Here is a 26,665-nt window from a genome sequence, read left to right as displayed (position 1 = left end):
TGTGCTATTGGCATACTTCCTCCCACTCCAAGCACTCTCCCTCATTTGATCTTTATGTGGGTATTGGGGAAGGGCAGATATAGGGTGTTTTGACTTGGGCACATCTCTCCCAGTCACGCGTGGGCTGTTTACCCATAGGCGCTATGATAGGTGGTGGCATTTCTCCCAGCCCTGCTGAGGGACACTCCTGCAGAGTCCAGAAACTGTTACATAATTTATAGGAAGTGAGATAATATTTTGACTTCCTGGGGGAGGTAAAGTTCTCCCCAGTGTCCCTGTAACACTGATGCAACTGCTGTGTTCTTGTTTTCTCTTGTCACCAAACCCATGGTTTCCTGTGTCAGTTGGTGAGAGCTGAATTGTGTCCTGCCATCACTTGTTGGTGAGTGCAGGTTTCCACACCTGGACACCCAGATCCCATTGAGCTTTGGTACCCATATTGCTCAACATGTCCCCCCATGCCAGAGGAGATCGCTGTGTTCTTAGGGTCAAGCAAAGTATGACAATCCCTCAGCTCTCCACATTGTTCTCAGTCAGACTTGCTGCCAGAAATACTTCTAAATACATTTCCATACAATTTCCTCTTTATTTTTTAGCTGAACTGACAGCACAGAGCAACAGGGTGCAGGAAACAGGTGCTTTCCCAGAGATTATTTTTAGGAAGATCCTACTGTGGTAGTGGTTAGAGGCCCCACAAAAGATCAGGACCTCACTGTTCCAGGGGCTGTACACACACATAATAAGAGAGAGTCCTTGCAACTAAGAATGTGCCCAACAGACCATAGCAAGGTTATGTTCTCCATTTATATGAGGGGACACTGAGGCAAAAAGTAGCGCAGTGACCTGCCAAGGTCCAGTGACAGAGTGAGGAATTGAGCCAGGCTCATATGAGTCCCAATCTAGTACCTGAACTGTCCTTTCCCTTAAATGAGAAAGACAAGTGCCAGGAGGGAAGGCTGGTAAAGATGTGTTAAAAAACAAACTCTGGAGAAATGTCTGGAAGGCATTGCTTTTTCAAGCTGCTCGTTCCAGCACAAGCTTGGAGTCTTTGCTGGAAGACTGTAGGAGAGTTTAAACACAGCTAAAGCAAGCAAACAATTTATATGTGGCATATTATTACTGGGCAAACTAAAGAGCAAGTGTGAAAGGTATTTCTGCATGAAGGTTCTTGTTTGTCACACCTGAACTCCAGTGCATGTGGGTTCCCAATGCTTATACCTCTGGGGCTGTGAATATGCTTGTAGACTTCCCTTCCTCCTCTAACCCCAAGGCCTGGCATTGCACCCAATTGCACCCTAAGGCCTGCCATGGTTCCACCCCAGTGGAGACTGTGCAGATTGTATTTAAATGTGTCATGGCCTCAATCTTGGCCAACATGCTAAGGATTAAGCCAGAGACCTACAGTGGTGAGGGGAGCTGCAGCTGACTCTCTCTGGCTGAGTGGTAGTGGGCTCCTGTCCTCTGTGGGCCAGGCTCAGAGTAAAGCTCTGCCACAACTCACTGGAGCAGTATGCCAGCACTACTCACCTGGAATAGCTGCTCAGCCAGCCTTTGTACCTCATGGGTGCCTCGGGCTTTCCCTGCACCTACCATCAGCACTGGGCAGGGAACAGTGGTGCCCCTCTCTGAGGGACATCTCATTTGAAACATAGACAAGAGCTGTAGAGATTCTCTGCAAAGCAGAAGTCTGATTTGGAAAAAAATCAAACCATTTTGTCTGAGGTAATTTCAAAATGAAATCCTGCCTGGAGAACTGAAGGGGAGCCAGGAACCCAGGCTGTGCTGGGGACCTCCATGCTTCCTTCAGTGGCTTCCAGGCTCCTGGTTTTTCAGCCTAGCAGGTAGGGCTGTCCCTGAGCTGTGGACCCAGGGAGCCCTGCTGCTCCAGGCTCTGGGGCCAGGTGACCTACTGCGAGACAGGATTCTGCTGGACTCTAGATGGTTCAGAGGGATTGAATCATCTCCCCAGTGTGTTTAGATTGTGATGAGTTGGCAGTGTCTAACAAAGCTGTTTTTGCTGCGCAGCCCTGCTCTCTGTCTCCTGGCCACCTTATAGCCACCTTGGCTTGTACATTCAGTCAAGGGAATGAGGCAGAGAAGGTTTCATAGTTTCTAGGGTCAGAAGGGACCTGAGTAGATCATCTAGTCTGACCCCCTGCCATGGCAGGAAAGAGTACTGGAGTCAAACGACCCCAGCAAGGTGTTCATCTAGCCTCCTCTTAAAGACCCCCAGGGTAGGAGCCTGCACCACTTCTCTTGGAAGTTGGTTCCAGACCCTAGCTGCCCTGACTGTGAAGTAGCGCCTCCTGATATCTAACCTAAACCTGCCCTCTGCCAGCTTGTGAGCGTTATTCCTGGTCACTCCTGGCGGTGCTCAGTTGAATTGACTCATCCCAGTCCATGCTGCCTGTGGCTGTCAGAAATGGAACCTGGAGTGCTGGACACCTGCTTAGACGGCTTCTGCCACTCAGGTTCAGGCACAAGCCCTTATGGGAGCGTATGGCTCCTTAATCTCACTCCCGAGTCACATGCTCCATTCCCTGACATGGCCACAGTATTCCCAGAGGGATTTCATGCATGTTATCTACCTGGTTTGGACTGTATGCTTTGCATGGCTGGCACAGAGGGGACCGAGGTGTGAGAGATGGACTGTTCTGTTACTGCCATAGACTGGCCAGGATGTATGTACAATGTTACCTTCTACTGGGTAGAACAGGAATGGCCCCAGTGTGCATCAGATCTGCAGTGAGGGGCATTCTTTTTCACTCGGAGTGAAAGTGGGCTGGGGTTTGCATCAGGAGGTGCTGAGGCTCTGCTGTTGTCATGCCCATGGCTCACAGAAGAACAGTCATGGAGAGGTGACAGGTTTCTTCTGGCAGAGGGAAGAATGGTCTAGGGATTAGGGCCTTTGCCTTGGTTTGGTTTTGGGTTGCCTGAGTCTAAGCTTCTTTCTCATCGTGGACATCTTGTATGACCTTCAGGAAGTTGTGCAGCATCTCTGTGTCTGTTCCTCATCTGACACTGGCTCACCTCCCAGTGGATTCAAGGGTAAATACTGTATAGATGGATTGGTGCTTGGATGAGAGATTCTGGTGCTAGACAAAGACAGGGTGATGCAGTCTTTGTCCTAAGGAGAGGGTGCGAGGTCCCCAAAGTTTGGGTGAAGGTTAAAGTGTTAAGGGTTATGGCATGATTGGGCACCTTAGAGCCTGGAGGTGCCCCTCCCCTCCCCCCAGCATACATCTGATCCACAGCTCTGTGTGCATGCTGCATGGGTTGTGCAGAGCTGGCTCAGAGGCAGCCCTCTGTGCAGAGCAGAGTTTTCCAGATGAGACCCACAGGATGTACGAAGAAGCATGTACAGATGAGCAGGCCAGGACTCGAATTAAATGGCCCTGTTCCTAATGGGGAGTGCTCTCCCTCCAGCACCACCTGTCTGTCACAGCTTCTGTGTGTTATGACAAAGGGCTGGCAGCTGCTGAGGCAATTGGAGCTATTAACTACCAGCTCTAGTTGACAACAAGTCCCAAAGGTGAGGGGACACAGACAGTATACTGGCATGCAAATGGTCAGTGAGGCACAGCCTGGCTGCTTGGGGTGAATGGGCCCTCACAGTGGTTTCCTGTGTGAGGTCTTCCTTACTCCAAGCAGAGGAAAAGGGGCAGGGAGGCAGCCCATGAGCCAGGTCCCATGTTTCTGTCCTTTATGGCCCCCTCTGCTCTCCTCATGTAATCCCCTCTGCTGCCAGTGTGGGACTGTGTGGGGCACAGGTTGGCCTCAGTCACTGTCCTCTCATCAAAGGCTCAAGCTCCAGGGGAGAGAGAGATGTCAGCACTAGTGAGGTTATGGAGCCTAGTACCACTCACAGCTGCCTCTCTGACACTCAGCATCAGCAGTGATGGGCATTGGACAAGAAGACAGCAAAGCCAGCTTGCTAATGGCTAGATGATTAACCCTTTGCTGGTTAACCCCAGTCCTTTCACAGGCTTGGTTGCTCTTAGCAAATGGAGCAGTAAGATGGGTGACTGAGCAGCAGGTCTGTGGCACTGGTAAGATGGGAACCAGATTCCCTCTCATCTGCAGTGTGTCTCTTATCTGAGAAGGGAACAGTGGCAGGTCCTTTATCCTGTCTGTAAGCCCTCTGGGGCAGGGATGGCCTCTACTCTGTGTATGCAATGTGTAGCACAAAGGGTCCCTGATCCCCATGAGACCTCAATGATGTAATTCAGGGCTGTCAAACTTATCCAGTCCCATGACTGGACTGGTCTGTGGGCCAGATCAGGACCACACACTGGAGCCAGTGTGTAGGGCAGGCCCACCTGGGTGCTGCATGCAACTTGTGCCCTGTGTTGGCCCCTTGTATTGTGTATGTACAGTTGAGTCCTGCACATTGCATGCAGCATTCACTAGCCCTGCTCTGGGGCTTGCTGGCTGGTCCAAATCAGGCCTCAGGCCATCTGTGAATGCCAGAGCCAGTGCACAGCAGGCCTGGTCCAGCAGGGTGCCACATGCATAGGGCTGGACCAGCCACATGCACTGCATGTGGCATAGGGGGCTGGCGCAGGGCACATGCTACATGCAGTAACCTGCCAGCCCAGCCCTGCATACTGACACTGGTGAACATGGATAGCCTGGGGCCCAATCTAGACTGGCCCCAGAGATAGCAGTCAGGGCTGGTTTTGTGTGATCACTGCGGTCACTGCATGCAGCGTGTGCCCCAACCACCTGTGCAGTGTATAGCATACATGGTGCTGGGTCCAGCCTGCGCATCAGACCGACTCCACATACCACATGTCGTACATGAGGTTGTTTGGATCCAGCCTACAGGCCCTATGTTGGAGACTCCAGCATAATTTTTTTTGTGTCCTTGTGACAAAGTATTTGGCAGAATTCACAGATTTATTGTAATCTGACACAGCCATGCCATGAGCTCTTCTACTGTGGCCTCAAACCCTCAACCTCTGGGCATCCAGCCACACCCCCCAGTGCCCATGCTACTGGAGTGAGTACTCTAGTGCAAATTATGGTAAAGTAAGGCCAGGCTGTTCTGACTAGGTGTTTCTATGACCTTGGCCTGCAGGATGTTTCTCGGGTATTAGGTGGAGCATGGAGCCTGGCTGTCTGCTGCTGTCAGTCCTCCATGTGGTAGTCAGGGCTTGGTGGAAGCATCTGTAACCATGAGGAAAATAAGCAGGATCAATAGAGCATCATTTCAAGACTGCCTGTGCTCTGATGGGCTTCTACATGGAGAGATCAACACCCAGATGGAAAGTGATTTCCAACTAGTAAAGTGGCAGGCAAAGTTATTCAGCAACGAGGTTGCCATCAGGAGGTGGCACAGCCATGCTTGTTCCATTGCACTGAATGAGTTAGTCATGCCCTGTCTTTCACCACCAGCTTTAATCCTTTTCTAGGAGTTCAAAACACCATCTCATAATCCCCTTTGGGAGGTAGGTTAATACCTTTATTCCCAGTATGCAGACGGTTAAACTAAGGCATAGAGAAAATTAAATGGTTTGTCATGGAGCCCAGTGAAGCTAGTTATAGAATCCAGGACCCTCAGTTCCAGTCTTCTCTTATAACTACCAGGTGACACTCCCTTTCTCCTTTGACATGCCACCACCCCCATTTCTACCATTCAGCCAAGCTAGGAATGAGCTAGATACCATCAGGTGAAGGGAGGCTGCTGCACTTACAGCATGGCCCTGGCATCTCTCCTTGGCATGGATTCCACAGCATAAAGAGAACTAGCTGGCTGGTTAATGGGATGGTTAGGTTTGCTTTAGACACTGAACTGTGGAACTCCCTGCTGCAGGACTTGGCTTTGAGTCATTGTAGCATTTGCCTTCCTCCCACCTTGAAAAACAAGGAATATTTGGACTTGTTAAATTTTGATTTGTAACAATGTAAAGACAACTCTTTCTGACTCAGGCCACACTGTCCACAGGGAACAGGGCAAAAAACAGGGAAGAAAACCCTGCACTCTTAAACGCACACATGTCTTTGAGAAATTCTTCTCCATTCCGGCCTAATGGATAAGGAATCAGATTAAGATTTTTTTTCAGGGTCCAGAAAAAGCCAGTAAGCGACGAGGAATTTCAGGTGTCTTCATCAAGGGGAAAATACACAGTAATCAGCTGAGATAATCTTTTAAGCAGTAAATAGAAAATAAGAAATGGAAGGACTATATTTCTGTCTTTCTCTTTGTCTCTCTTTTTCATTGCATCTTATAACCTCTTTTTGTAACTGTGTTCATAAACTTCTGTTAATTGTGTCCCTACCTACCCTGTAGTAATTTATGGTTACACTTGAATAATGTATCTCAATACAAGTTAATGTTCAAATATTGACAAACATGCTTGTAAATTCTGGCATTAACAGGATACAGGCATTTGTATTGTGTCTGTACTTTAGTTTGCCATCAGGTTAGGAAACATATATTAGGTAACACATGTTAAAACATGACTAAATATTCAAAGGTGGACAAAACTCTTTGTGTGGGTTATCATGATCTGTTTTTAGTTGCACGTCTTTGTCATTTCTCCCCACAATGTCCCCTCACCTCTGAAAAGATAATACTGAAATGTTATTTCTCCTCAGCAAAGCCAAAGAAAAAATATACATATGGAGCCAAGCTGTCTTGGACACGTTGTAAGGCAAATTGATACATTTTTGGAACATCGTGATGTTAAAGTTCCTTGCCTGATTCTTTCTAGTCTTCCCTGATGAAGAAATTCGTTGGAACCCGATGTAGCATCAGAAAGGTCGGGAAGAGAAAATCTGGCTTAGAATGGAAGCGAATGGCAAGTGGAAGTCTAGTCACAAAGGATTGTATCTGTGCACAGCCCAGCTAGAATGCAGGCCAGGCTGCATGCTCCAGGGTAGAAGCCAATTCCCAGATGAGGTCAGAAGAAATTGTGCCCTGGGGGCAAAGCATTGCACATGTAGGTGTACTCTGAGTGTTTAATGTCTTCCTCTGAATATTGGAGACAGGCTGGGGACAGATGGACCCTGGGTCCATGCCAGGACCCTGAGTCTTGTAGAGACTTGCTTTGCTGAATTTATCATAGAGTCTAGAAATGGAAAAGCCCTATTAGGTCATCGCCACTCCTGCCAGTGCAGGATCCTTCCTTGCCACAATCACAGATGCATCACCCAGGCTCACTTAAAGCATCCCAAGCAATGGAGCATTCACCCCTTTCCTTGCCCACCTGCATGGCATTTACTCTTGGGACAGCCCCGTATGTCCAGTCCAACTTTTCCCTTTCTTCATTTCCTTCGGTGACTTCTCCCTTGACCCTTTCCTCTGGCAAGTGGTCCCTCTTCCTCCTTAACCATTGTGCCTTGCATGTGTGATACCTTGTCCCAACATATAGGTGTTCTAATGGGAGGGGATGCTCTCCCCTGGTCCTGTGTTTACACCCTGAAAATTGCAGTGACTGGCTAGTCCTTATGACAGTGTTGGTGTTTAGATGCCTGTTCAGTGTCACTCTTCATTCTGTTCTGCTGTATCCTGATTCCCACCCCCTTCAGTCTCTTGAGAGCTGCATTAACTTCATTTTGACAAGTGGGATCTCAGTTATGGGGATTTCTGGTTTATGGCCCCAATCTCACAAGGGGATCTGCATGTACAGAGCTGGTAGCAATATTAGTCTCACACTGATATGAGCCCCTTTGTATCTGCCCTTACTAGTTAGTATTTCCCAAATTAGTATCATCTGGAGCCGATCCCTGGAGAAGAAAGATGCTCAGGTGGTTAAAATGCTCACCTAGTTACTATTTCCTTCTCTGCCACTGACTGACTTCCCATGTGACCTTGGGTATGTCACTTTGTGCCTCAGTTCTCCATCTTGAAATAATATTTCCTTATCACACAGGGATGCCTGAGGGTAAATTAATTAAATATTGTGGGATTTTCAGACACTTTGGTAATGGGGCTGTGCAAGTAGCTTAGCTGTGTTTCTTGGTTGTACCATTTACTCTTCCACATGTAAAATAAATCCTGATCCAGTATGGCCCCTGTGTTACTGCAACAGACCCCTCTTGCCAATTTCAGCTCCTGTTCTGCTATGTGTTGCCCTTAGCTGTTTGCTGCTTTGATGACGTAACCCTTGGCTTAGGTTCCTCCGGACGTCCATGAGACACTGCTTAAATCCAAGTCAACTGGCATTCATTTTGAGAGATTTCATGAGACTATAACTGTATAACATCGGCAGTTCTTCCACTAGCCTGCAATTGCTGTAAATCTGTTGTGCTCAGTTTCATCTGGCAGGATCTGCTCTTCATAAATACCCAATAGTGCTCCAGATGCACTTGAGGGGCCGATCCTCAAATGCAGAGTGGCTACAGTGTAGACTAATGAGACCGTTCACGTTTCCTTGATGGCTGCATGCAGTGGGGTCAGTGGAGAGTCAGGCCCCTCTTGCTTGCTATTTTTATGCCATTATTGTTCTTGAAAGACAAGTCAGACTGACGGGCCAGTCACTTCCAGACTCCCCTTTGGTGAAGACTGCTTCTTAGCATTTGCTTTTTGTTAGTCCTCTGGCACAACTCTGTTTTCGCAGATCTTGTGCTGATGTAGCTGTTCCATTAGGAATGAGATGCCTGACTGACAGAGTTGGAGTGGTATGGCCCCTAGCATGGACATGGCTACACTGTAAAAAGGGCCTTCCAGCACCGGAGCTTGTTCTGCTTTCTCTGTGGGGATAGCTGTTCCTAATTTAAGCATTTATTGTGGTGTGGCTCCCTCCATGGGGGCAGCAACCAGTTTAGCTGTAGCTGTTTCTAAAGCTGTACAGCTGCAGTGGTTCAGAAACTGTTTAGATTAGGCCCCAGCATGGTTTGTTAACAGCTCTTCCTAGGAGTATTTGCTGCTGTGTTGTTGCAAGCTGCCTCTGTGCTCCTGGTGCCCAGGACTGTGAAAGCACCAAGATAGACACCATCCCCAATATGCCATCTCAAGTTTTCTGTGAGATCCAGTGAATAGTGGAGCCAAGACTTCCTGCCAGTTTTGCTGCCCATGGGCCAGCAAAGCTTGAGGGATGACTACACTCACTTGCTCTCTCTCATATGCACATCCTGCACTTATATTTTGGAACACCAAAGATGCTTCAGCTAGTACTTGTTAGGGAAGAGTGCAGTGAAGGCAGAGTAAGACTCCTATGTGTCTCCCCCCCGCCCCAACTTTCACTGGGGTTATGGTGCCCATAATCCTATGGGGCATGCTGCCTGGCTGTTTAAGCAGCCTCCTACTGATGGTTACAACTTTGGTCTCATACTTAATATGGGTATGTTTTAGTTTCACGGTACATTAATTACATGTTATTTACGCTGGAATTGTTTTCAGGGCGTGTCCAGACTCCACTTACAAGAACTGGTGATAATTAAGGGTACAACAAGCTTTATAACCACGCAACAGCACTGTGATTGCAGTCTAGCCACCACCTAACTGTCCTAGCTCAGCAGTAATACAACATGGTGATCATGGTGCAACTCCAGCACAACTTCACTATGACTGCATTGTAACTACAGTGCAGCTACACGGTGACTGTGGCACAACTCTAATTACCCAGACTGCACAGCTATGTCAAGACTACCTAATAATCCATGAACTATGCTATCACTGCAGAACTATAGCGTGACTTGATGACAACCTGATAACTGTGGTGATCACAGTGTATTTATAGCATCACTACTCAGTGACTATATCACTTTTTCTACATCATATTTATAGTGTGACATAATACTGCAAGCAACCTAGTGCAGGCTGAAGATTGCCTACACCCTAATGAGCATTGTTGCCAGACAGCCTGATTCCATTGTCTAGGACTGGTTCACTGATTCTGATTCCCCACTGTAAGGCATCACAAGATACAACACCCTCCTTAGACATATTGAACTCCACTTCAAAGCTATTAGCGGGTTTGCCCCCATTGCTGTTATTGTCACTGGGCTCCCTGTTCAATCAGTAGCAGTCTCCAGCAGGAAATGTCCCTTTCCCCCCCTAATTTTCTATCCTGCTGCAGAGCATTATGGGTGATGAATGCAAATCACAGCCCCCTTGCAGGGCAAGTTGGGCAGGGCTTGCTGGGCACTGCAGTGTGGGGTGCAGCTTCTGATTATACCTCTTTCTTGCAGCACAACAATGAGTGCAGGCTCCATTGAGCAGGAGCCGTCACGCAAGCTGGCCTGCTGTGGGGTGCCCCTCATCACTGAGGACATGCAGTCTCTGGCCATCCGCACCCTCTCGGGCACCGACATCAACAAGCACTATGATCTCATCCGCGAGCTTGGCAAGGGCACCTACGGTAAAGTGGATCTCGTGTCCCACAAAAGCACAGGTGAGGCCAGCTCAGCCTTAGTGGCATAGGGGAATGAACCCAGTTATCCAGGCTTGCTCCCCTTCTGGGTTGGAGGGAGGAAGGCCACACTAGGATGACACTAAGAGGCACCCAGGAGGCTCTTCCATCCTGCTGGCAGTCCTGAGGGGGAAGAGAAGACCTGGCAGAAGGGCTAATATTCCTGCCTGGTTCTTGATGACCAAGGGAGCTGGCCTTGGGAAGGCAGCATGTGCTCTGTGCTGGAGATTGCAATGCATTTGAGAAAGGAGAGCAAGTAAGAGGAGTGGGCACTGAGGATGGTAGGTGGGTGAGGTTGGTAGGTGGGCACTGAGGATGGTAAGTGGGTGGTGAAGCATCAGGTGGGCAGGACAGTAGCATGACTGAGCCTGGAAGTCTTTGTCCATGGTTTTCAGTGAAAGATCTTCTTCCTTCCCCTTGCAGCAGGCTACTAACAGGCTACCTAGGTGTCTCTCTCCTTGATTCTGCCTCTGGGTGCTTTATCTCTCCCCCTCCCCCTTCCCCTTTAGCCTCTCCGTAGTTCCAGGGACCCATCCCTTCATAATCTGACCCTTGGGGAGGAGTTGATATGGGTGCTGGTGGGGGCATGAGCCCAGACAGGGTCCTCATGGACACTCTCTTTTTCTGTTCCCCATTGATAGTAGTCTCTCACGGCCAGTTTTCCTTCTGTGCCCTTCTTCATCCTCTGTACCATGCTCTGTTCCCCCTGCCCCCTACTTTGCTGCCAACAGCCTGCCCCTCGTGCTGTAGATCACTGGCCCTCTGTTTTCCCTGGGACTCCTTCTTTTGATGAGGACACTGCCCCAGGCAAGGTGACCTGGGTTGGTATAACAGAGCTGAGAAAACTCTGTCTACCCATATCAATGTCTGAATTGCCTGTGCGCCACCCACTGCCCTTGGCATAGTTAGAAATCAGCTTTCTTGTCCACCCCCTTGTACTGGCCCAATCCCTGCCTCCAAAGACAGCCTCATGGACAGCTGCCATGTGCATAGTCTATCAATGACGTATCATGTGGGAGCACTTGCATGTATAGCTCCACCCCAGCATTTACACAGGCATACTCAGGACATACTTTTTCTCTAGATACACATGCATGATGTACACTTTTTGAACAGTATATGGCACTGCTGAAAAGTGATGGTACATGGCACTAGTAGATCTATATCTCTGCTGCACTAGTTTCTTTTGCAACCACCAGATGTGTAGTATAGATAAGCCCTTGGAATTTTATCCCTTGTAATGTTTAGCCCAACTTGGTGTCAATCTAAATATGTTACCATTGAAACAGCAGCAGCTGCCACCATCTGGTCTGAGCTAGTGCTTTCCATGGTGGCACTGTCAGGATAACCCAGGCCTGGGCACGTGTACCTGTAGATGATGGGAGACTGGCTTTCAGCTGCTGACTCACTTCAGGTGCAGGTCAACTTAATGGATCAGAGGGCTGATTTCTCAGGAGGGTGAACTGTGGGGTGTGGGTGTAGACTAGGATATGGGTATTTATGGCATTGGTATATGGAAGGATATGGGGGTTTTGCATCAGATATACTGGGATGCACAGGGCAGTGCAGGGCATTCCAGAGTATAGACTTTCTGATAGGAGACATGCTGGGGTGTAGGGCTTGGGGGTACATGTATGTAGGGGTGGAGAATATCTAGTGCTGACCAGGTGTGGGTTCCTTAGTGGAGCACAGAGCCACACTGCATCCTCAGAGGGCCTCATGGAACAGTGACTGACCAGCACAGCCCTTCTGTCAAGGGCTGCTCAGTGTAAGGATTTATTTGAAGACCAGAAATGGTTAAAAGGCAGGTTTGAAAGGCTGGTACCATGGTACCAATAGTAGTGGTGAGGTAGTATGTGGGCAAGGAGAGCATGCTGACAGCTCAGCAGTGCCCAGGTAGTCGGGGTGATGAGCATGCTGGTGTGAGTGACCAGCAGAAGGGGGTAGGTGGCACTGCTGCCATAGCCACCTGAGATTCAGGCAGAAGCAGGATGGGTGTGAACCTTATAGACCAGGAAACTATTAGCCACCTGAGAAACAGGCCAGGCCTATTGGGCAGTAACCAGATCTCTCATTTGAGGCTGTCCTCATTCATCCAGAGTCAAAACCCAGGACAAAAGTCTTTACAGGTATAGCCCTCCTGAGCTACATTGTTGCTCAGTGGCCAGGGAGAGGACATAGCCTGACAGCGTGGTCCTGGAAATGGCTGAAAATTAACTTGAATAAGCTGTTGTTAACTTGCAGAGTACACAGCATCATCCCATGGAAAAAGTGTTGGCATAGTTATCTAACAGACTTCACATGTACTAGAAGTGGGACAATGGACTGGTATCTGTAGGATCCCGGAGGAATGAGAGGCTTTCTCCTGGAAGAAAGCTAGGCCTTTGAGGTTTGGGGAGTGGCCTGACTGTTCCCCCTCCTATTACACATAGGTTTGACTTCTGCCAGGTGCAGGCTGGCAGTATAGAGCCTGTCCCCCTCGCCACCATGCCAGTGATAGGGATTGTGGGGAACCTCACTGGGAGGCCTGCTTCTGTGGAAATCCTTGAGCCAAGAGGCTCAGATGAATTGGTCCCCAGCATGTTACCCAGCAAGGTGGTGGAAGCTCCATCCTTGGAGGTTTTCAAAACCTGGTTAGACAAAGCTTTGGCTGGGATGATCTAGTTGGGGCTGGTTGTGGTTGTGCTTTGAGCAGGGGATTGGACTAGATGTGGCCTCCTGAGGTCCCGTCCGACCCTTGTTTCCTATGATTCTAAGGCCCCCTCTTCAGCCTCAGCTTCAGTTAATGCTGGCCAGACCTGACCTCTCTGAAGGAATCTGAAGGGGGCTTATCTTTGCCTAATAAAGGCCACATCCCAGGTTTACAAGGTAGACCTGAGCAGAAAGGCTTCACTGGTGGAAACTGCACTAGGATGAGGGAGGTAGTGTCCTTACCCCTCAGCTGAGGCAAGTCTGGGACTGCCACACAGCCAGGGAGCATCCTCCTAATTCTGGGTGTCAGAGGGGGCAGTGGATCTGAGTCACTGGTCCCCTCCCACCTTGGCCTGCAGCTGCATGGGTTTACTCTTCACTGACTGTTCCCTAGCAGGCCCACACACCTTGGACCCTGCTGTGTTGGTCAGGCCATGCTCCAAGGTGTGCTGAGGCTGCAGCATTTCTTTCTGCACAGTACCTCATGCAGAAGACATGGTACTTGTGGGCTGCTCTCAGCCCATTGGGACCATGAAAAAAAACCTCAGCAGGAACCCACTGTGACAGGGGAAAGTTATAGTGGGTGAAGGCTTTTGAGTGGGAGGTGAGAAGTCCTCCCTCCTTGCATCTCTGCACAGAAGCTGGCCATAACTTCAGCCCTTCTGTTCAAAGTCTGGTATCAGCTAGAGGAAGCAGGCAGGGGTGGGACAGGCCAGGGCCAAGGTCATACAGAGTTGGGCTGGCATGGGGAGCAGCACAAAGTGGCCAGAAGGAACTTCTTCAGTTGACTTTTCTGGGAGGACTGGTCTGTGCCTCTGGGGAATCCTGTGGGGATACAATACCCTTTTCCCCACAATGGGTTTGGCAGAAGCCCTCTGCATGTTGAGCTGTACCCTCTACCCTTTCACCCCCCTAGGCACCAAGATGGCACTGAAGTTTGTGAACAAGAGTAAGACGAAGCTGAAGAACTTCTTGCGGGAATTCAGCATCACCAACACACTCTCCTCCAGCCCGTTCATCATAAAGGTCTTTGATGTAGTCTTTGAGACAGAGGAGTGCTATGTCTTCGCTCAGGAGTACGCATCCGGAGGGGACCTCTTTGACATCATCCCACCACAGGTACCAGTCAGGGAGCCTCAGGAGGTGGTGTTTGTCCTCTCTCTTTCCCTCCCTCCTCCTGGAGCCATCTCAGGGCCTGTTCTTTTAAGGCCTGTGGGCCTTATTTAGCACTGTCCCCACCCACCCTGCCCTCTTTCCTTCACACAAGGATGTTCTTGCCCAAGGATTCTTCCCCTGCCACTCTGAGAGCTAGGAGCAAAAGACAGATCAGTCCTCATGTGAGCTGGCAGACTAAGGAGGCTCTGATCTGGCAATTACTTGGAAGGGAGACTTCCTGCTACCCCCATTCAGGAGTACCTTGGTCTGGTTCTCCCCTTTGTGGAGACACTTTGACTTGGGCAAGGTGAGTGTGTAACACAATTACCTGTGAGAGTGAATGGAGAGCTATTGCTTGGGAACATCCCAAGTGCAGATCGCTTTGGGACACCTGCAGGGAGGTGTCACTCCTGAGGGCACTTTGCATTTAGATGAGGTGTGAGCTGAGCCCATGAGCACTTGTTGCCTGTTACTGAGCCCATGGCTGCTGCTACAAGAGCAAGGCTGTTGCATACTACCTTAGGTTAGTGCAGTCTTCCAGCTTAAACTCTCTGCAGATTCAGCTGGACACAGTGTGTTGCTCACTGCCCCAAACCCTTAACACTCAGTGCTGCTAAAACATTGACATGCTGCGCTCCAGAGTGAGCTGCCATTTCAGCAGTGGATGAAGTGTTCCCCATCTCCAGCATTTCCAAAGAACTTTGGTATCCAGAAAGGTGGTAGATGAAGATAAGAGATCCGTGACTCTGATTCATTATCCTAATAAAAACAGGGAGAAAGAGACTGCCTGGGCTTCTTGATCATGTTTTGATGATGGTGAACCTAGCTGTATGGATGGATGTGGCTCTGCCTGCTCAGCAAACATTTGTCCTTCTGTGCTGAAATAAACAAGGGGTGAGGGGAGAATAAAGGAATGAAAAGGAAGAGCTGCAAGAGAATTGAAAGAGAAAGGACGACCAAATATAATTAGACATAATTGAATTGGAAGTGTAATGAAATCTTATGTAAAGTCATAGAAGGAAATGTGATTATGTAGTCTCAGCTGGTGCTGTGGAACAAGGATGAGGCAGGGTGTGAGCATGGCGGGGGGTGAGTCCTTGAAATGCCCTCCTCACGGTGACCCAGGAAAATCTAGCACCAGTGGGAATCCTGAGCCCCCTTCCCTAGTTGTGACTATTGTGAGGCTGGCACTGGTTCCTGCTCTTGGCTCAGGGGAGGGCAGGGGTGCTGTCTCTCTTGGCTGCTGTCTGAGGTGTCCTCAGGGGATGGGTTCCAGGGGCACAGATGAGTTTTTGTAGAGGTGGGGAAAATCTCCATGCCACCACCCTTTCTGGGACTTTCTATGCAGGGGGTCACCCTGCTGTAACCCCCTCTGCTGGGGGCATGTCCTGTGCAGGAACACCATGCCATGGTTTGTTGAGGGACCAGGTGGTGGTTGTCAAGCATATGACAATCCAGGGAATCATCCTTTCTGCCCATCCCCACTGTACCTACACCACTGATGGGGTCTGTTGCCGCCAGGCTTACGTTAGCGTCAGAACTGGGGCTCAGGGCTCTACCCTCTGGAGGAAAAGAAAAATTGGGGCCCAGCTACTGCTGAACTCTACAGCCCCACCTAACCAGCCTGGCATGGGCATGAGAGGGAGGGAAACCATTGGTTGACTCCTTTGCAAGGGAAGGATGGTTGCCAAAATTCAGCCTAGCTTGTAGACAGGGTCCTTCCCCTATAATTGGGGAAGCTAGTCATGGAGAAGGGCTTTAGGTCACCTGGCTCATCTCATCCCCCCTACCCATGATGGGGCATTGAAGGATTGTTCTCCAGGGCTTTGGTTTTTACTAAATGTCTCAAATAATGAAGCTGCCTTTATTTTTTTCAATGCACAGCCTCATGGGCCTCAGTACTCAAAGTATTTCTCCTGATACTGAGCCGTTCTTCACTCCCACTTTGTCTACCTTCCCTGAACCCTTATCTCTCCTCATGAATCCCTTTGCTGCTCCTGCCTGATCACCATGATCTCTCCTCCACACCTCAGCCCAACTCTCTTGAATTCTTCTTTAAATTAGCCCATCCACCTCCATCTATACCTTATGCCTGGTAATTCCCAGCTGATGGTGTGTGGGGGAGAACCAGAAATCACTAGAGTCCCAGGGTGGAGAAGGAGGAGGAAGAGAAGCTGAGGTATATTTCCAAATTTACTTGCTGTGTACCTGGTCTGTTTCAGGGAGAAACTCTTGAATGAATTCTTGCAACCATTTGGCTTCTGAGTCTGGCTCCTGGGACCAGGGGTCTTTGCCGGAGATGTTGTGCTTCCCTGTAGTAGCCTTGTTCTACTCCTCATATCCTCTATGTCTGACATTTTCCTCCTTTCATGTGGGAAGCAATGATGCTTCAGCCTAAAACCTCATGCCATTAAAGGGAAAAATGGGAACTGAAGGCAGCACCAGGTTATTTTGCACTTGCTTCTACATGCTGTGCCCTGAAAGCATGTCCTGAAACAATTTAACCACAGTCTCCTTATCCCCAAAGTGCTTGGCATGCTGAGAGAGTTCCTCTGTCCCTCCCAAGAGGAGCCCTTAGAAATGGTGTTTCATGTAAGCACAGGGTCCTCACTGACAAATACATCTCAGCAGCTTCATCTTCACTTTTCACCTGTGAGGCACTTGGGAAGCAGAAAATCAGGTTGAGATGTGAAGGAGACATAATGGTCTGTTAGGAGACAGGCTGCAGAGGACAGCCAAGGCTGCCCAGTGTGAGCATCTCATTCCTACATAGATACCAGTCAGAAAAGAGATGCAAAACTGATGTGGGGTGTGGAAGGCCCACTCTAGGCAGTGCTAGGAGGGGTTAGATATGGCAGGCTCAGTCATGCCGAGTGATCAGGAGCGCGGGCACAAACCATTTTGTCGTGATGCTTTTCCACCTGAGTGAGGGCATATTAAGGCAGCAGGAGGTGGTTTAATGTGGCACTCATGCCATCTGAGGGAGCTGATGGCCTGGGCAGTCTTCAAGAGAGCCAGTGTGGCATTCGTTCCTCAACTCTAATAACTCTGTGGCTTGATTCCCGCTGCCTTCACACTGGGCCAGCTTGCTTCCCTGCTGCTCCCTGCCTGGGCCCTGGAGGATAGTGGAGTAGGGATTAACTCCAAGTGTTCTGAACATCAGACTAGGTTGCTGTCAGGCCTTGGTCCCCCAGCATCATGAGTGCAGAAAATCCCCCCAGGCCTCCTATAACCTGTGTTAATGCTTTTTCTGTGTGTACCCCTGCAGGTGGGTCTCCCTGAGGACATGGTGAAGCGCTGTGTGCAGCAGCTGGGCCTGGCCCTGGACTACATGCACAGCAAGAACCTGGTGCACCGGGACATTAAGCCTGAGAACGTGCTGCTCTTTGACCGTGACTGCCGCCGGGTCAAGCTAGCTGACTTTGGCATGACACGCAAGGTGGGCTGCCGGGTGAAGCGCATCAGTGGTACCATCCCCTACACAGCGCCCGAGGTCTGCCAGGCTGGCCGGGCTGAGGGCTTCACTGTGGACATGAGCATTGATGTGTGGGCCTTTGGCGTGCTCATCTTTTGTGTCCTGACTGGCAACTTTCCCTGGGAGGCAGCCTCCACCACAGACACTTTCTTTGAGGAGTTTGTGCGGTGGCAGAAGGGGCGCCTGGCCGGCCTGCCCTCCCAGTGGAGGCGCTTCACAGACAATGCCCTGCGCATGTTCCAACGCCTCTTGGCCCTGGACCCCGAGAAACGCTGCCCTGTCAAGGAGGTCTTCTACTTCATCAAGTACGATCTGATGTCAGAGGTGCGCCGCAGGCCCTCCTACCGCTCCCGCAAACATGCTGGTGACAAGCTCTCATCTGGCTCACACCGCCACGAGACACCCAGTTCCTGTACCCCCACCCCACTCAAGAGGACCATCCTGACGGAAGGCAGCGGGCCTCGGCTCTCCACCTCAGAGCCAGGCCTGTCCTCCCCAGGGGGAACAGGGAGGACAGATGGCCGGCAAGACAAAGGCAAAGGGCAGATGGTCCTGGCCACAGCAATAGAGATTTGCGTTTGATGAGAGGTGGCAGGAATGGGGGGGGGTCACAGTCCTCATGGCACGGCTCTTCTCTGTACAGCCTGCAGACATGATGTCAGTCCCACTGCCCCCCACCCCTCTGGCAAAGGGGGATGGGGGAGGGAATTCCTTTTATATTAGGGACCAGGATCCATGTCTCCCAAAGCAAAAAAGCAAACAAACAAAAAACCTAACAATAACTCAATAATACTAAGGATGCTACATATATCCATCCACTGTAGGTAAGGCCAGAGTGTAGACTGGACACTGGGGGCTGGGAGCCCAACAGGGGGGCATAAACTGGCTGCCAGGAAGGACCATGAACAGCCTGGTGGCTCTGAGCTCCCTCCTCCTCACGCCATCTGCAACTAGAGTGGGGGCTACTTCCCTGCGTTCTCCACACCGCACGTGCCCTTCCTCTGCTGGGCTGACAGAGCACGGGAGAGCCAACAGTCCTACTGTTTCTGGGGGTGGGTGGGACCTTTCACCAAAACAACAAAATGAGAGCAGGGGGAGAACAAGAGGGTGGGACAAAAGTGGGAGGGAGGGAAATGGCATTGGGTCTTGCACATGTGGTCTGGCAGCCATCGTGCAGGCAGCTGGGGCTTATAGTGGGTGGAGAGCGGTGTGGGGTGGAGCTGCAGCAAACCAGGGATTCTTTAGGTTGCCAAGGGCACCTGTCATGGTCAGGGCTTGATATGCAAATTGGGCACTCTTCCTGCCCTGTAAATCATGTACTGACCATGGTTAGAAATCTGGGCTCAGGTCAGGGCTTAACTACAGACTTGGCACACAGGGAATGGTGGGAGCTTGGCATCCCACACCTGTCCTCACTCTTGTTGGCTCCCTTCCTGCACTGGCTTAGTCTCCAAGACCCTTGTGTGATTCTCTCATGGGGGTGGCTGGAGAGGTAGACATGTAGGATGGGGGAAAAGGAAGCATCCCAGAAGGGGGGAAGGCTGATGACCCCAGGACATGGGGGAGGCTTTCCAGGAGGTGGGGGTATTTACCAGTCTCTGTTGTTTAAGAGCTGGGCCAGGGTGTACCCATTGCACCTGCCCATGCACTCTCACTGCCATCCTGGCTCTTATTTGAGAGAGGCCATAATGGATGGCAGGAGATAGAGGAAGCAAATAAGCCTGGTGGATCCTGTCTGAAAAGGGAAGGTGGGCGTGGTATCCAGTGAGCTAGTCTTGGCCCAGACGAGGCCTCTCCCACATCTATTCTAGCGCTGGGCTTGGGCAGCCCCAGCTCTTGCTGCTCCTCTCCCTGCCAACGGATTCTGGGATAGCTTCCTGCTGCACAGGGCTCTGCTCTGCACCGATGGGGGAAGCACTCAGTGTCCACCAATGTAGCAAGTGTCGTGTTCCTATGTGTCTGTGTGCACTGGGCCTGTTGTGCCCAGCTGGCATGTCGCCAGCACCCTACAAGGGTGCATCCTTTGTCTCAAGCCCCTGTGGGCAACTTGGGAACCAGGCCCCAGTTTGGGGAATAGGTCAAGGCAGACAAAAGCTGATACCTTGTAAGGGACACTGATATGAACCTGTCCTATCTTCACTGGAGGGACATGGGCAGCTGGGGAGCCACTGCTTCAGTATGTTCCTTGATGGCTGTAGTGGTAAGACATGATTTTATTGGCGATCAGTGCCTGGCCGTCTCTGTTCAGAGTGAATACACCACAGGGGTGGGCAAAATGTAGCCCATAGGCTGGATACAGCCTGCCAAGCTATTCTATCCAGCCCACAAGGCCCCTAAAAAATTTAGAAAATTAATATTTATCTGCCCTGGGCTGTCTGTCATACAGCCCTTGATGGCTTGCCAAAACTCAGTAGGCGGCCCTCCACCCAAAATAATTGCCTACCCCTGATGTATCAGGATAAGGGGTGGTTACAGACCCTGATTAAGGTTTGGCCTTACACTAGCTTCCCAGGCTAGAAGGCCCTTGCTGGTTTTGAGGGGTCTGCCCCTCTGGAGGAGGTGAACCCAAGTGGGGACCCAGGGTAAATGACATCAGACCAGAGCAAGCCATCTTGGTGGGGTTCCCACAGCAATCCATAGGCATTGGCATGGGGGTTAGTACAGCCAAGCTTGTCTGGATGGGATCCTCAAATGGACCAATGTTGAATCTGCAAAAAAAAATTGCATAAACATTTCAGGCTGGGCTGCATACATCTGCATACCCAGTGACTGTAAACCAAGCTACTTGTTGTTTCTGCCTTCAGGCCTGCTTTGGCAGCTTCTGAAGAACCTTGGAGAGGACAGCTCAAGCATCTCCAGAGGTCCCTGGTCCTCCAACCGTCCCCTACCTCTTTGTCTTTGCTGTTACCCTTCCCACCCCAAGTACCCTCTTGCCCCTCTTAGTCATCCCTTTGAAAATATACTCTTTGCATAAGGACTAGATGAGGGTAGGGGGGACCCATGCTCCCTCAACCTTCTGGCACTGTAGCACTCTAAGGAGGCAGACCTCTCCCCAACCCCAGTGTGAGGAGGGAAAACTAATAAGCATCCTGATGGTTGCCATGACAAACTGGAGGCAGTAGAACAGTAGAGGGTGATGGGAAAGAGCAGGAAGTCAGTGGCTCTGGCAGGTGTGGTGAGATCCATGCACAGATGAGCTTTGGGTGACACATAGCAGAGGCCAGGACTGGGAAAGGGGACATAAAAGGCTGGATGGGGCTGCAGGGAGATAGCTGCAAAGCAGGAGGCTGTGCTGGGTGGGCACTGCTGCTCTAGGGCACTTCAGCTTGAACCAAACACATGAAGCCACTAGGCAGCTTCTGGCCCAGGTCTGGCTACCCCTCTAGCTCTGTGGTGGGGCCCAGCACAGCACTCTCCACTGCAGTTGCCTCACATAATAGGGATTCTGCTTGGAAGCCCAGCCCATGCCCATGGAAGCCTCAGGGAGAAACTATCGGTTAGGGGTGTGGGCATACCTAGATTAGTAGCTGTAGGTATTTGGGTAACAAGAATTGGAAACGATATGAAAGCAACCACCTGAGATAGTCACCTTGCTTTCATAGTCACAAGGTTAACAGCCCTGGGTGCGTACAGGCCCCTTATTCCCCTAGCATGAGAGAGAAGGTGAGAACTGTGATCCCTTCCTTGCTCTCAGCCCATGTGTTTACATACAGCTCTGCTGCGGCTTTGCTGCTGCTCGCATGGCTGCAAAGGGGTGGTGGTTCCATCCAGCTCCTTAGTAATGTCGAAGCCCCAGTAGAGATTGTCCTTATGGAGTTTATCAGTGGAGTAGCTTCACACCTGTGTAGGCAAGTGTGTACGTGTGTTAGACATGCAATGCACATATGGGAGTGAGATGTGTAAGGAATGTGCCGTCACTCATGCACATGTAGACATCTGTGTGTGAGCTCCCAAATCTTGAATCTGAGGCCAGAGTGACCTCTATTTGGATGAGCAGATGAAGGGCAATCCTCAGAGGCGACCCGAGTAGGGTGCGGGGCCTGGGGCAAATCAGCCTGTGCAGGGCTCTGCCCCTAGACGCAAGGAATCTGGAGGCTGATTCAGTAGGGGAAAGCCAAGTGGCTGGAGGTGCCACATTTGGCAGCAGATTTGGGGGGGGTGGGAAAGAGAGGCTGAGAGGCTGGACGTGAAGCAAGCAGCAGTGCAGAGTTGCTGCGCTGCTCTGTCTGGCTCTGCGGGACCCCCCCAAAGCACAGGGGCTGGGGTGGTTGCCCTGATTCGCACCCCCCAGGATGGCCCTAGCAATCCCCATGGAACCTGCCTGGATAATGGGACGAGGGGAGTGTTGCTGTGGCTATGCTCAAAGAGGGATATCCAGCACTGGGGGGGTGGATTGGACTGATGTGTGCTTGTGCTCTAGATCTGGGAAAGGCCTGTGGGAGTGAGAGCTATTTATTGGGATGTGCCTATGCGGGGAAGCCAGCCCTTCCCATGTCTTTCAGGGGTATTATCTGCCTGTGTGTAAGGCTCTGGCTTTCCCTGGGAACAGGATATGCAGGGAGTTGCCACTCCAGACTGCTGTCTCTCAACTCCTTCCCTGACCTGAGACTTCAGAGGGGCAGGGTGCTGACCTCTTTCCTTGAGCACTACCCTAATCAGGCACATGCACCAAAGGGATCCTGCTGGATCAGGGACTAAAAATCCAGGCCAGGCAAGTGGAGTTCAGTCACCTCTGTGGTCATTACTGATCTGACATGTTCCTTCGTCCTTCCCTCTGCCCTACACTGCAGGATTTGCCTTCATGGTGACTTTTCCTCAGGGGGTTGATGCTCTGAGGTGAGCCACCAGGTTGGTTTAACTTGGGTGTGAGTTGCCAGACTTGAGTGTGTCTACTTGAGTGGGTCCATACTAGTGCCGCACTGCTCTCTGCATGTCACCAGCACCTCTGGGGGCCTGTCCCATTGTTCTTATATCTGCCAGGAGTTCAGCCACTTCTAGGTGTGAGCTGGGGAAGAACTTGGTCTCTCTGGGGCTGGGAAACTGGAAATGTGCCAGAGGACCCTCCATGTTGGCATCTTCATAATATAGTATGGGTTTAAACACATTAGGCTTTAGCTCAGAAAGGCCAGCTAGCCAGGGGGTAAAGCGGTATAATATTAGGATCACAATCTTGTGTGTGGACATGGGTCACTCAGAGTGAGAGCCTGGGCTAACTGCAGTAAAGAGAAGTCCTCTCTGTACAACTGGCTCTGCATGTCCCTAGTAGCTTGTGATGTGGGCACTAAGTGACCTTCCACCTAGCTCTGTCAGGGTCAGCCCCACCAGAACTGCTGGCTGTGGGTTGCCCTAATGAGGACTTGATTGGTTTAAAGCTATGCTCAGCTGCCTGTGTTCCCTCAAGAGCTGTAGAGATGACTACTGCAGGGGAGTGGATTGAAGCAGCTCAGAGTAGGCTAATTTAGTCGCTGAATAGGTGGGTGCCCCCACCATTCCCACCTCCCTCTGATCTGGACTCTGGGCACAGTGTCTCCCTCCTGGACTCTGAAACTTACCATACAAAGGGCTATAATGCTACTAAGAAGCAACAGCAGTTTACAAACAGATGCAGGGCAGGCGGCTGGCCATGGTCCAAACCCCACACCCAGTACGCAGGGGCATGCCCAGCAGCCTTTTCCACTGGATCCTAGTGGAAAGCAAGGGTGCATCTCTTGTATAACCATCACTAATCATAGCACACACTCAGCCCCGGCCTCCCTCCCCCAGCCTGCTGAAACATTGGTAGTGATTGTCAATGACCTCTGGGTATGGGATCCTAGGGGACCTAGTACAACTGACCATTGCTCTGTCCCTGGCAGGACTGATCCAACCAAATGAATATCTGTCCCTGGTGAGGAAGGAACAGCATCCAAGAAGCTCTTCTCCTACCCTTCAGACTAGCATCTGCTGACCACCATATCTCTGACCTCTTTGGTGTCACTGGCCCCAGCATTTCCTCCCTCCCTCCCTCCCTAATGTGATCGCCCCACCCCATCTCCACAGTCCACGTCTGGGTGTTTTAGGTGAATGGAAGTCATTCGCCTCTCTTGGTGTCACCCCACTGTGCTCTGGGGCATCCAGGGCTAATGGTTTTTTTAGAAGTAGCATTGCACAGACTTAGATATTTTAGCCGCAATTTCTCCTTTTTGCCTTAGGCCCCTCAGTGTCCTCGATCTTTCGTGCAATAATGTAGATAAGGAATTAAAACCACCACATAGACCTTTTTAATTTTTCTGGTCAGTTATTTTGTTTGGTGGGGGGGTGATATTTTTCCATTGAGGTTGTTGTTGTTGTTAGGCTGTTGGGGTTTTTTTTAAATTCCCTTGGCTGTCGGGTTTTGGACCTTTTCCCTGTAGGAGAGGTTATAGTGTTACAGATGTTACCTCAGTTTCTGTCACTGTTGAAAAGAAAAAACCCCCCATTAAAATGACAAAAAAAACAACAAAAATATATAAAAGCAAAAAATCTTGATGGCAGTAGAGCCTTTTTTTAAAAAAATAAAAAGTGATTTCCTGTTGTGACGATGCAGTGGTGCTTCCCCCGGGAGTGTTGTGTTTGTTCTGTCCTATTCAGAGGAAAATTTTCCTCCAGCAAAAAAAGAAATAATCAGCTTTCCACAAGGGCTGGCTCTTGCTTTCAGAACCTGCTGATCCCTTGAGCTGGTTGAAAGGCCAGGACCTGGGTTTATTTGTCTTTTGTAAATATTTCATTTTTCAGTCAAATGTGAAATGTCAACCAAAAACATGTCATCTCTTGGCCAGTTCTGATAACCTCACTTTGTTGCATCATTCAAAGGACATGGTAAAGTATGAACATGTTGCACACAACAGACACTGTTACTACTTCTAAACATGCACGTTACTGGGGAAGCTGGTTCAGGTCCCAGACCTTCTGGGGCAGTGCCATGAGGAACCCAGGCTTTCTTCACTTGAGCTGAAGAAGCTCATTCTCATCTGCCAGTAGCATGTAGTCCCATATCTCCTTAGTGGCCTTGGTGCAGCTCTCTCTTCACAAAGCCAGTGCAATATAGAGGAGGATTGCTGATGTGATGGCTGTGAGGCAGCTGACAGGACTATGAGGGACTCCAAGTTGGGGCTACCACATGGCCTCCCATGACTCAGTGCAAAAAAACAGGAGTTTGCTCTGTTTTTTTGTTGGTGAAAGGTTGGCTGTCATAACTGAGGCAACTGAGTCAGAAGAAACCTGTAAAAGGCAAATAGCCAAATGATCCAGATTGGCCATCCAGCTGTAGGGCTCTCCTGACTAGATTTCTGCTCAGATGCTCAGCCCTCCTCAAAATCCCCCCGCAGGCTTTCCCCTTGGTCCTTTTGCTCCCTTCCAGACCTTCTCCAGTAGCCGAGACCTGGCTCACATGACCGCTAAGGTCACAGAGTGATGCACGGCCCACCTCTCCCAGGGCCCTGCCTGCTGAAGTCCCAGATGCTTCAATGTAAGGTGTTGGTCCCCTCCACTGCAACACCTCTGGCAGGGCAATCCTGTCTCTTGGGATAAGCCCACCTTGACACCAAATGATGCCACAAAGTATAGGGCCTGGGATCCCACTGTGGAAAAGGGTTTGCAGGGAGATAGCAGTTTCCCAGAAAATCATTCGGCCAAGCTAGCACGCTTTCCCTGCCTGCTGTAATGGTGACCAAGCAAATGCCCTATCGCCTCCTTCCTGACCTGTGGTACAGCCTTTAATGCAGTGCTATAACAACGCGCAGGAGGCCTTGGCTTCCACCCTAAACAACCACCTTTCGGCAGTTCTGTCCACCTGTCCCTACTCCTGGGATCCTGTCAGTACTCCTGGGTGGCGGGCTGCTTCCCTAAGGCGAACTGTCTCTGGAGCAGAAATGTGGCCAGGCCTCTCCCAAGAGCAGGCTGTCTCTGGAGATAACCCCCTTGCACCTGCATGAGACCGCAGCAGCAGTGCTGTGGAAATGTCCTGGGTGGGGCCATCTCAGCTCGGCACATAGGCAGTGATCCTCAGCAGGTTGAAGCATTTAGGACAGAAGTTCATGACATCATTAGTTATTTGATCAGCATCTGATAAGCAAATCTATGCACTGAAGCCTGCGTAGATATCAGACATCACCAGACATTCAACATGCCAGCAACTGGCCCAGAAAATTCAGAGAGCTCTTATTGAGGCGTCTGCCTTGTACCTATTGAAGTCAGTTGTAGTTTGGTCATTGGCACGAGTAGGAAATGGCTTAGTTGCATACATTGGTTAAATGCACACAAATCACTGTCAAGGACTGATAAATGCAGAGAAATTGAAGGATAGTTTACTTGTAAAGGCTCAACAACCTTCCCTTTTCTTCCTGAAGGAATCAGTTGTCTACAGCAGCATCAGTGCAGAATGGAATCTTTTTGTTAATCTCCCTGATGAAGCATCACTGCATCCCTTGGTTGTGTTGTGACTTAGCGTTGTGAACTGGTCAGGTGTATAAGCTCTGTTCTTGCACTGTCCACCTGCAGAAGGGACTTGAAGGAATGAAGAGTAACTAAAAACTACTGTTGTTCAACTCCTTCCAACCCCTCCCGGAGCAGGTAAACCAGGCAAACAACAAAAATAAAATGAGAACAAGACGTGTCTGTAAATACTTTGCAGTTCTTTGACTTGTGAGAAGGAGGTTTTTAAATGTGTTATTTAATTCTATATTGAGGACAATTGCTACAAACTAAAAACACTGGGAGTGGGGTGGGGGGAACCAACGTGCAATCTAGCCCAAGAAGTGCTTTTAGTTTTTTTACACATCACTTGCACTCCCTAGGGATGGGCATGTAGGCGTGTGTGTTTATACACAGATGTGTGCAGGATGGAGCCATTTTCCCTGCTATGTTGGAACAGATCATTTAAAAAAAGTCAGATCGGCCAGGCCCCAATATTTGCTTTGCGGAGGGAGGAAGAAGGATGGGGTTTCACCTGTTATCTATTTTACATTGA

At 50.2% G+C, this 26,665-nt stretch overlaps 1 protein-coding gene across 3 annotated transcripts in view; it reads left to right on the top strand.

The window, feature by feature from the left end:
- The window catches only part of SBK1 (SH3 domain binding kinase 1), an 89,942-nt gene extending 63,609 nt beyond the window's left edge, over positions 1 to 26,333 (top strand). For all 3 annotated transcript variants that reach the window (XM_090024092.1, XM_090024094.1, XM_090024093.1), the window contains exons 2-4: positions 10,138 to 10,340; positions 13,966 to 14,168; positions 17,473 to 26,333. In XM_090024092.1, the coding sequence (XP_089880218.1) occupies positions 10,138 to 10,340; positions 13,966 to 14,168; positions 17,473 to 18,261 (1,195 nt within the window). In that variant the 3' untranslated portion in view covers positions 18,262 to 26,333. The remainder of the gene's footprint in view (positions 1 to 10,137; positions 10,341 to 13,965; positions 14,169 to 17,472) is intronic.
- Positions 26,334 to 26,665: the final 332 nt, after the last annotated feature.

Source organism: Crocodylus siamensis, chromosome 12 (genome assembly GCF_052110815.1).
Source record: "Crocodylus siamensis isolate JL-2025a chromosome 12, ASM5211081v1, whole genome shotgun sequence".
Classification (NCBI taxonomy): Eukaryota; Metazoa; Chordata; order Crocodylia; family Crocodylidae; genus Crocodylus; species Crocodylus siamensis.
This window is presented reverse-complemented; position numbering and strand designations above follow the sequence as displayed.